This window comes from Nannochloropsis gaditana, assembly GCF_000240725.1.
Source record: "Nannochloropsis gaditana CCMP526 unplaced genomic scaffold scaffold402, whole genome shotgun sequence".
Classification (NCBI taxonomy): Eukaryota; class Eustigmatophyceae; order Eustigmatales; family Monodopsidaceae; genus Microchloropsis; species Microchloropsis gaditana.
In genome coordinates, this window is record NW_005803551.1 from 1 (window position 1) to 10,691 (window position 10,691).

General features: G+C 57.2%; 3 protein-coding genes across 3 annotated transcripts; all 3 read left to right on the top strand.

Moving 5' to 3' along the window:
* Positions 1-2,339: 2,339 nt before the first annotated feature.
* On the top strand, positions 2,340-4,553 carry NGA_0355400 (dead deah box rna; the record flags this gene model as incomplete). Its single annotated transcript, XM_005854741.1, has 1 exon — positions 2,340-4,553. The coding sequence occupies one exon, from the start codon at positions 2,340-2,342 to the stop codon at positions 4,551-4,553; it is 2,214 nt and encodes a 737-aa protein (XP_005854803.1).
* A 1,380-nt stretch (positions 4,554-5,933) lies between these two features.
* Positions 5,934-6,962, top strand: NGA_0355500 (alkyl sulfatase or beta-lactamase; the record flags this gene model as incomplete). The annotated part of the gene is made up of 4 exons (XM_005854742.1): positions 5,934-6,041; positions 6,188-6,396; positions 6,547-6,834; positions 6,941-6,962. Coding segments are annotated over 4 exons (627 nt in total), but the record flags the coding sequence as incomplete, so codon positions are not given.
* A 2,641-nt stretch (positions 6,963-9,603) lies between these two features.
* NGA_0355300 (ankyrin repeat protein) lies at positions 9,604-10,251 on the top strand (the record flags this gene model as incomplete). The annotated part of the gene is made up of 3 exons (XM_005854740.1): positions 9,604-9,739; positions 9,944-10,170; positions 10,233-10,251. Exons 1-3 carry the CDS (start codon positions 9,629-9,631, stop codon positions 10,249-10,251), a joined length of 357 nt encoding a protein of 118 aa, XP_005854802.1. The 5' UTR covers positions 9,604-9,628.
* Between the last annotated feature and the right edge of the window lie 440 nt (positions 10,252-10,691).

A 10,691-nucleotide genomic window follows, 5' to 3' on the forward strand; every position in this document is an offset into this window, starting at 1 on the left:
CCTGCGTGGCTACCCGGAGGTCGTGGGAGGCGATGGACTGGACCACGGCCCCCATGGCCCCCGCGTCCGCCACCATGGTGATCACTTGCGTCACGGCCAGCGTGTCCTCCTTCCCGGACCCCCGGTACCCCTGGCTCTCCGTCCCTTCCTCCTCCTCCTCCTCCTCCCCCTCCTCCTCCTCCTCACCCTCCACCGTGGAGGCCGTCCGGATCACCGCGGAGATGGCGGACAGGGCGTGCGCCTGCACGTCCGGCAGATCCGAGCACAGCAAGGATCCCAGGACGAAGAGGGCCCCGCTCGTGAGCAAGTAGTCGAGCAGTGCCCGGTTCCCCGCCACCAGGGGGCGCACGGAGGCCGCCACCCACCGCTGGACGCCCTCGGTGGGGCTCGTCAGCAGGTCCAAGACCCGGGGCCAGGCCGAGGCCTGCCGGAGCGTCTTCTGACAGACGGGCTCCGAGGCCGCGTAGTAGATGACGCGGGCCGCGTGCTCCTGTAAAGCGGGTTCGTCCAGGGCGTCCAGGACCCGGGGCAGGATACCCGGAGATTCGTTGGCCAAGTGGGCCGCATAGGAGGACTTGAGCGCCGGCTGCTGCGCGGTCAGGGTCAGGACATGACCGAGGGCAATCAACGCCATCTCCTGAACCGGCAGTGGGGCGGTCGCTGCGTCCAAGAGAGGCGCCAGGGCTTGGCAGATAGCCGGCGCGCCCCCACTGGTCTCCAAATCGGCAGCTTTCTGGGCGGCGTCGTTCCCGAGGTTCACGTCGCCTTTCCAGTGCGTGCTCGGCTCAAGGGCCTCCACCAGAAGCCGAAGGGCCACGTAGCGCTGGGCGGCCGTGCTCGCTTCCTTGCCTGCCCTCAGGGTAGTCACGTACCGGACCATGCACCGGAAATTCCCGTGGGTGGCGACATGGGCGTGGCAATGGTCGCAAACACGGTGCCCGAGCTCCCCCCCGGCTCCCTTCTTGAAAGACTCGTGCTCCCGCGGGAGCGCCAGTTTGCCCTGCGAGCATTTGTCGCAGACGATCTCCCCGCAGCAGCGGCAATGGTGCCGGCCGCGGACGACGAGCTGGAACTTGACCTGACACAGGAAGCAGCCGGAGCGCATGGAATCTGGCACGTAGAATGGGTCCACCTCGTCCTCTTTCAAAGCCTTCATGCTGCTCAAATCGTATGTTTGGAATTCGGCCAGATTTGCTGGGGGCATGGCCAAACCACTATTGCCTACCAAACCCAGCGTACCCGCCCCGTTCTCTATGCCGCCACGGAGCGTGGTGAAGGACGGAAGGTTCTGGTTCAGGAGGGCGGGCAAACGGGGGAGGGAGTGGCGCCGTTCGCTAGTGGCGTGGGGAGAGGAGCTGGAGGAAGAAACGCTTGTGCCGATAGGCGGAGAAGGGTCCTCGTTATACGCGGCAGACCCCGTGCTCCGGTGCCGGTGGTGGTCCCGTCGCGACGGACCCGAGGCGGAGGAAGAGGCGGTTGGTGGCGGCCGTGGAGACATCCCTACGTCACCCCCACCGCTGTTGGTGCGTCGCCGGGGATCAGTCCATGATGTTGAGCGAGTGGCGTGGTCAATGTAGTAAATGCGGCCCTCGGCGTCGCGCGCTTCCTCCCACCCTGCGGGCAGGGGCATGGCTGCATTTGGCTTGTGCCAACGGGTCTCCTGAGTCCGATGATTCACATAAAATGTTTTTTGGGTGGCCGGGTCGACGACTTCTTCCCATTCATCCTTTGTGCTCATACCTGTCCCGAAAAAGTAGATCAATTAGGGTTTGAATGCTCGGGATCAGACGGGTAGCGGCCTAAATATTGACGATGGTATGAAATGGGCAAGAAGGGAAAGGTAACAACAGCACATGGAAATGTTGAAACACCAGGCTCGATCGTAAGAAATCGCATTAAACAAAGTTTCCAATGGTCACGGCATGCATTTTCCGTCAAAATGGAGTCGCGTCCACCCAGGAAGGCCGCGCAAGTTGCAGACATATTCAAGGAACAGGCCTGCCAGGGGCCCTGGGTCGAGGTCCTCGATCCGATCCGTCCACTCGCCTTCCCCTGGGCCCCCGATCCGATCCGCCCACCTCCTGGCGAGGGGCGAGAGAGGCCGTGACGAGCCAGTGGCCCACGCGGAGGGGCGGCGTATGCACGCTTCAGGGAATTTTTTTACCCACGGCGAGGCCTGTGGGGGGAAGAAGAGGGAACAAATGACTGATGCATGACAGTAAAGATGGTATGACCGATGTTGTTATCACTTGTGGGGTGTCAAACTGGAAATTTGGCCGTGTATGTTGCGCTCCAACCATCCGTACACCGTCGTCGACGAGCAGTATCTAACGGGACGCATGGCCCGGATTCTCCACCCTTTGCGTACGCACTCCCCGCCCCGCACAGAAATAAAAGCCTGCAAGAATAGCATGGTCAAGAAGGATAAGATATCTCTGGCCGAAAACGCCATGGACACCACGGACGCCGTCATTGTCACCACCAGCAAAAAAGACAAGAGCAGCAGAAAAAAGAAGAACGGTGTGGCTGAAGAGGAGGCACTGACTGACTCGTCCGCGCAGTCGGCGTCCGTGGTGGAAGAGGACAGCCCAAACAAGAAACGCAAAATTAAGGGTTCCCAGGAAGGGGCTGACGGGGCGGGGGGCGAGAAGAAAAAAAAGAAACGTGCCAAGCCGGAGGAAAGTGATGCTGCAGTCAAGGACAGCGCCAAGAAGACCAAGAAATGTAAGACACAAGCCTCCGAAACGGCGGATGCGGACCCGAACGCCTTGTCCAATTTCAAGATCTCTCAGGCAACACGCACGCGGTTGGAGGCACGGGGCATCAAGTCCCTTTTCCCGATCCAAAGCATGACGTTGCAAAAGATTCTGGATGGCTGCGATCTCATCGGCCGGGCGCGGACGGGATGCGGGAAGACGCTGGCATTCGCCTTGCCTGTGGTGGAACTAATCGGAGATGAGCGGGAGGAGCGAGGAGCACCGCCTAAAGTCCTGGTGTTGGCGCCGACGAGGGAATTGGCCAAGCAGGTGGCGGATGAATTCGAAGCATGTGCGCCGGCGACCCTGCGCTCCGTGTGCATCTACGGCGGGGCTCCGTACCGCCCGCAAGAAGAAGCATTGCGGCGTGGAGTTCAAGTAGTAGTGGGAACGCCAGGACGCATCCTGGATCACATCGAGCGGGGCACGCTCAAGCTCTCGGGGCTGCGTTTCCTGATCCTGGACGAGGCGGACTCCATGCTCGACATGGGCTTCAAAGACGACATCCAGAAAGTATGTGACGCCATGGGCCAAGACAGCCACCAGCGTCGGCAAGTCCTGCTCTTCTCCGCCACCCTTCCACCCTGGGTCCAGAAGGTGGCACAGCAGTACATGCGCAAGGACAAGCTGGTGCAAGTGGACCTGGTGCAGGGAGAGGACGCCAAGGCTTCCACGGACGTGCGCCACGTGGCCATCCCCTGCCACTGGTCCTCCATGCCCTCCACCGTAGCAGACTGCCTGGCCGTGTACGGGGGCAGCAACAAGGCTCGGACCATCGTCTTTTGCGAGACCAAGAAGGAGTGCAACGAGCTGGTAGTGAACCCGGTGATCAAGACCGAATGCGCGGCTTTGCACGGGGACATCCCCCAGGCCCAGCGCGAGACCACCCTCAAGGCCTTTCGGGAGGGGCGGGTCCGCGTCCTGGTGGCCACCGACGTGGCTGCCAGGGGCCTGGACATGACCGTGGACCTGGTGGTGCAGAACAAACCGCCGGTCACCGCCTCCGGCCGCACGGATGTGGAAACCTACGTGCACCGGTCGGGACGGACAGGCCGGGCCGGCCGCAAAGGGATCTGTGTCACGCTCTTCTCCCCCAAGTACCGGTTCGCCGTCAAGGAGATCGAGGGTGCGGTGGGGAACAAGTTCGAATGGGCCGGTGCGCCCCAGCCCGCCGACATCGTGGCGGCCTCGGCCCTGGCCGCCATGGAGGACGTGGCCAACGTGGACGATAAGGTCTTTCCGCTGTTTCAAGCGGCGGCCGCCAAGCTTGTGGAGGAGATGGGGGCGGAAGAGGCCTTGGCCGCGGCCTTGGCCTGCCTCACGGGCCACACCAAGGAGCTCCGATCCCGCTCCCTCCTTTCCAACTCGGACGACTACGTGACTTGCCAGTTCCAGGCCGATCAGCCCATTATGAGTACGGGTTACGTATGGACCGCGCTGCGCAACGCACTGCCCCAGGAGGTGACGGAGGACATCCGGGGTATGCAGCTGACCGCAGACAATACGGGTGCCGTGTTTGACGTGCCGAGCAAGTACATGAAAACTTCCATGAAAAGGGCTGTGGAGGAGAACCCGTTTTTGACGGTCTGCAAGACGCTTCCGGAGATCAAGCAACCGAGGGGGGTTGGGGGAGGCGGCTTCTCCATGGGAGGGAGGGGAAGCGGGTTCGGTGGGAGGGCTGGGAGTGGCTTTGGCGGCCGAGGGAGGGGAGGAGGGTTTGGTGGGCGCGGCCGAGGAGGGGGCTTTGGAGGACGAGGGCGAGGCCGGGGGGGAGGAGGAGGACGTGGACGATGGTAGAGAGAAAGGAGTTGGCGTGTCGCTCATGATCGGGAGAGAGCGAGGGTTGTGCAGATAGTGAAATCTGGATGTTGCAACATCAGAGCATGTCCACCATAACTGCCTTGCGCGGGGCGCGCGGAGCGCAGAGATTGAGATTGTCTTAATCGAGTCGGGCATTACTGGATGAGGAAAACAGTAGACGTGCAGCAAAGTGCGCTAGTGCAAAGATTGGCCATGTCTTGATTGAGTCAGGTTTGAAGCATGACGGTAGGTCGAATTCTCAAATAAATCTTGGAACTAGGAAGAAAGTAGACGTACATAGTAGTGCGCTATATGCTACCAGAAGCGCAGTTTTGGATATACTCATTTTAAGAGATAAAGTAAAGCGTTCAGGGATCGCTGGAAAGCCCCTTGCAAATCAAAGAGGAAAAAGAACGCAAATCGAAGTGGACTGTTCTATGTACTTTCCGGGTGGTTTCAAAAATATCGAATACCGATATATTTTCCTCGAACAACTCTCGCCCTACTAATTATGGTACATTCCGACACCATAGCACGGGAGCTTGTCACGAGTTGCGTGCTCTCTGGGCACGTCCACATGCTCACATACGACGTGCAAGCAAGGTATAAGGAAACTACGCAGCACGTACAGCGTTGTATTTTTTTCGAAAATGTGCGCATCGACGTCCTTGCGTCTCGGTGGCAAGCTTGTTGACTGCCTCATTTTCCTGCTCTGTGGTCTAGTCTGAGGGAGGAGGTTGCCTGTTCAACTCCCCCGCCTTACTGACGCCTGCTGGTATTATTTCCATCCCATGCAAGGCCCCTGTATATTATTGGATAATTTGTTTTTGACAGGCCATCTTCAGCTTCATCTTGTTTTTGCTCACATCCGCACCGATTTCTTTCCCCTGCCTTAGGCGCCAACGGCCATTACAAGCACGTTGAAGGCTCGAACTTCGACTGCTTACGGTCATGGCCGTCACCCGTCGACAATCGCACAAAAAAGGCTGTAGGGATAGTAACGCGGAGAAATTATCGATCAAGGACGTGCAAGAAGGACAGGATGAATCATGGGATGACAAGAGGGGAAGAACGACAAGAATACGTGCCAGCAAAGGAGTTCGCAATCTCGAGGCGTCAGATTCGCACCTGCCCAACCCTTGGGGCAGAGCATCATCTAAGGTCCCGTTTACGCCTTTTACTTCTATAAATGAGCCTTCAAGCGACGCTGGGAAGGAAACGAGGGCTCGGAGGATTGGTCGCGCCGTCTGTCTCCTTCTTCTAGCCACGATTCTTATAGGAACATACGTGTGGGTCTATATCTTGCCGCACGCACGACCGATAGATATGCACAAAACCACTTTGAACCCCTCGCGATTGACACGCCATTGTCAAGAGCAAGTGGGCCAGCCACGCATTGCGGAGGTGACCGAGGGCGTCTTCATCGCGACCGGCTACGACCTGGCCAATACAATCTTAATCCGAACGAACGAGGGGCACGTGGTGGTGAGTGCAAGCCTGACCAAGGACGGCAGCTCTAGCAGTGTGAATGCCCAAAAGGCTCAGCACGGTCACTATGCGCCGGCATGCCGGTCAGTCTACACGGCCAAGCTTTCATCTGCCTATCCCGTTTCCCTCCTCCCGGCGGACAGGTTGATGTGAGCATGAACCCTGAGCGGGCAACACGGGTTCGACAGGATTTGGAAGCCGCAGCGGGGAAGGCTTCTATTCGAGCTATCATCTACACGCACAGCCATGTGGATCACGTCGGGGGCGCGGATGCCTGGGCGGAGGTCGGGACAGAGATCTGGGGCACGGAGGCTCTCACAGGGCATTTTTTCAAGCAGTACGGCGCTTTCAGGTGATAATTGGGCCGGAAAAAGGGAGAAGCTGAGCTGAAGAAGGGGCTGAGATGGCGTGCTACTATTATTTATCAGATCGGAGCGTCCGGCGACAAGCTTACCCGCCCTTTTTCTCCCCCCCTCCTCCACACGCTTCCTGAACCTTCCAGGCAAGCTGAGGCCCTCCGGGCCTCTCGCCAGTTCGGAAACCACGTCCCTCTCAGTATTCTACCTTGCTCGGGCTTGGGCCGCAAAGCCGACATTGAACTTACCTTAAAGACGATGGCCTTTCTCATCCCGACCCACACGTTCTCGGGGAACGTCTCGTTCTCCGTGGGCGGCGTGGACTTCGAACTGGTCGAGGCGCATGGGGAAACGCACGACCACCTCTTCGTCTGGCTCCCGGGTAAGGATGCCTTGCTCTGCGCAGACCTGTACTACCACTCTTTCCCCAACCTGTACTCCATCCGAGGGTCGAGCCCCCGGCCTTTGCGCGACTGGATTCGGAGCCTGGACCGCATGCGCAGGCTCCGGCCCGCTTTCCTTCTCCCCTCCCACACGCAGCCTGTGGTGGGCAAAGATCTGATCAACCGACAATTGACCGACTACCGGGACGGGATTCAATGGGTCTACACGGCCACGGTGCGGGGCGCGAACGCGGGGAAGACCTTGGAGGCCTTGGCCGAAGGAGTCGCCCTTCCTCCCCATCTGCGGGCACAGACGGCCCTGGACGAGCTGTACGGACAAATCGACTGGTCGGTTCGGGCTGCCTATACGAACGAGCTCGGCTGGTTTGATGGCACGGCGCAGGCTCTTTACCCGTTGCCGGTCGAAGAGCAGGCCCGGAGGGTGGTGGAGATGGGGGGAGGCCTGGATGCGGTGCTGAAGAAAGCAGAAGCAGCTCTCAGGGGGGGGGAGGAGATGGGAAAGGAAGCAGAATTTAAGTGGGCACTGTATTTGATAAGATTGGTACAGGATGGCTGGGCCGAGGGGCTCAGCGGGGGGGAGAGGAAGCGGGTGAAAGCCTTGCAGGTCGCAGCATTACGGGGGCTCGGTGAGAGTGTGATAAATACCAATGGGAGAGGATACCTGCTTCAGAGAGCCCTTGAATTGGAGGACAAAGCCCCTCTGAGCGATCCTGTGCTTGGTGCGGCATTCATCGAGGCCATTCCCATTCCTTTGCTCCTGGAGGTGATGGTGGTCAGGCTGGTTCCAGAACGTTGCATGGACGTGCACATGTGTGCCATCTACGTAATCGGCTCCCACCAGTATTTCATCACCATTCGTCGGGGAATTTGTGAGATCATACTAGGTCGCGAAGCGTTACCTGGGACACCAGAGCCGGTCGGAGTTTTTAACACAAGCGAAGCGGTGTTTCGTAAAATTGCCCTCAAGCAGATCTCCCCTGCCGTGGCGGTGGCATCGGGTCAAGCATCAGTAGAAGGAGACTTGATGGCCTTCGTGCGCATGGGTTTGATGTTTGAGCGGGGGGCGTGAGTTTATGCAGCTCATTTCAATGACATATGACGAGAGGTAACAGCCACAAGGCGCCGGCAGGAGTCTCAATGGTGGGGGCAATAAACATAACTTAACAAAAATGATACGAACTAAATCCACCCGGAACAATGTCAGCATCACAAAGCAAAGTGTTTTAGTAAAGCGGTAATTATCTCCTTACACTCCTCCACTCTCCTTCGCCAAGCAACTTTTCTAGACACCCAGCCGCTTGGCCTCACTCTGAGGGCTCACCAATATCCTCCTCCCACAACAGTTTGTGCTCTCGCACGAACTCCTTCATGATAGCCACGCACGATGCATCCTGTGCCACAATGACCTCAACTCCATTCGCCCTTAAATGCTCCTCTGCGCCCAGAAATGTCTGATTCTCTCCCACAACGACACGAGGAATCCCAAACAAGAGTATCGCCCCGCTGCACATGGAGCAAGGAGATAAGGTTGTGTACATGGTGCATTTCCGGTACACAGACGCTGGGCATCGGCCAGCATTTTCAAGGCAGTCCATTTCCCCGTGAAGGACCGGAGACTTCTTCTGCACCCTTTGGTTGTGGCCCATCCCTAGTACATGACGAACCCCGTCTGTTCCTTCATGGACGAGGACGGCTCCAATGGGGATCCCGCCTTCATTCAAACCTACTTTTGCCTCCTCTAAAGCTTGCTGTAGGTAAATGTCATCTTCGTTTTCTTTTTCTCTCGTTGCTGGTTGTGGTTTTTGAGTCGCCATCCTGTGCTGAAAAGAGAGGGAGGTTTAGGAAGATGACAAGTGAAGGCGGCACGAATTTTTCACGAGTGAAACGGAATAATCGTGATGAACCTTATGTTCACTCTTATTGCCAAGGTCTCGTGCGGGCCGCATGCTGTGTATGTACCTCAGAATAAGTTTATCGGTCGTATAGTCGAACGCGCGGGCTTGAGGGGGAGGTTGGTGGTGAACTTCAAGGCACTTTGTGCCTGCTGCCCGCAAAAACTTGCTTTATAAAAATGCGATAGCATGCCCTGCCAAGTAAATTGCTTTCTTTATAGTTTTGTATCCCTCGTACCCCGTGCGGATCGTCGTTCCTTCGCAAGTCGCGTGATCTCCTTCTGGACAAGAGCCGAGTAGCCTAGTCGCTCGGGGTACTTGCCTCGTTAGCGACCTGCGGTCTATTTATACCATTTTTTTGGCCACACGAATACTTTTAAAAAATCTATCGAACGCATAAGAATAATTCTAACCGCTTTTTGATTCTCAAAGACCGACTTTGTCGATGTGCAGACGTCCGTGAGGGACGAGGGGATTCGTGATTCCTGTTAGAAGGATCAAAAACATGCTGGGCGGCAGTAATTTCTCCGACCGTAGTGCTAGTCCCCACAAGTCTCGTTAACCCCCACAACATCCCCGCAAAGTGTAATTATCGTTACCTTGACGTACTTTGTAAATGAAATTGTGTACTGATTGAGCTACAACTTTGTAATGGGTGCTAGATACCATTTTCAACCTTCTATCCTGATGTAAACTGGATTGAGAAAAATGTGCTGCCAAGCACCTCCGTCTTTACGACATTTAATTGCTATGTTTTTCTCTCTTTATTTGCAACTTTTGTAATTGTCTATTCCTTTGAGTGTCAAGCGGACTTTTTTCCTGATACGCTCGAAGCCTGACAAGTATGTCTTTGTTTTCTCTTCCGATGCCCCTCGCCTGCCTTCTCACTTATCGCATGTCTTCGGTTGGGGAACTCAGGGTAGGAAAGAAACATGGACGACGTGAGGCGGGTGAGTCACCGGATTCACGACGCGGCTAAGAAAGGGCGGATCGACGATGTGGCCAAGCTCTTAGCGGATTACCCACAACTTGTGAACGACAAGGTGAGTTAATGATACGATTACGGGGACCTCAAGATATGTTCCACAAATCATCCGCCCGAAACATCGTGGGAAGAAATGTTGAATTCCCTCAGCATAGGAGAGAGAGGATAAATCGTAGATGCAAGAGGCTGGGTTTCTTTTCTTAGTGCTGAGGGTGCGTGAGAGTCACCTTGCTGCTTGCTCTCCTTCCTGTCTATGTCTCAGGGGGAGGACGGCTGGACTCCTCTGTTTCGCGCCTGCTACAACAATCATCTGGAACTCGCCAAATATCTGGCGGAAAATGGGGCGAATCTAGGGCGGGATGCGGACGATTTTCAAAACACCGCCCTGCACGCTTGTTGCATTAACGGGCACAGGCAGGTGGCTGAGTTCCTGCTCACCAAGGGCGTGGACGTGAATGACCACGACAACGTGGGGGGCTGGACCCCTTTGTATGCGGCCTCCTTTTTTGCCTGGCCGGAGCTGGTACGCTTGCTTCTGGAGAAAGGGGCAGACCCCTCGATCGCCTGTAAAGAAGGGAAGACCGCTTTGCACGTGGTGTGTGAGGCGGGATACAGGGGGGAGCATCGGCCCACCATCATGGCGCTTTTGCAAAACTTGCCGGAGCCGACGGAGGCCAGGCCACGGGATGGTCGAGGCAGAGGACACCGAGGGGAGGGGGAGAGGGAAGGAGGGAGGACAAGCCACCGGCATCACCAGCACTTTCACCAGAGCCTGGAAGCCCAAGCAAGGGGGCACTTGGCCTTAAAGAGCTCCTCGTCAGAGGGGGGCAAAATGGAGATAGGGGTGGCGGGGCCGCCGCCTTACACGGAGGATGGGTCGGGGAAGCGGACGTACTTCCCTTGGGAGCTCGGGAGTGCGGACTATGCGTGGCGGGCGGCGGGCTTGTGTCGAGGTATGCTGACGCGGGTCTTGGCGGAGGTGGTGGAGACGGGGCGATTGGCCGCGTTGC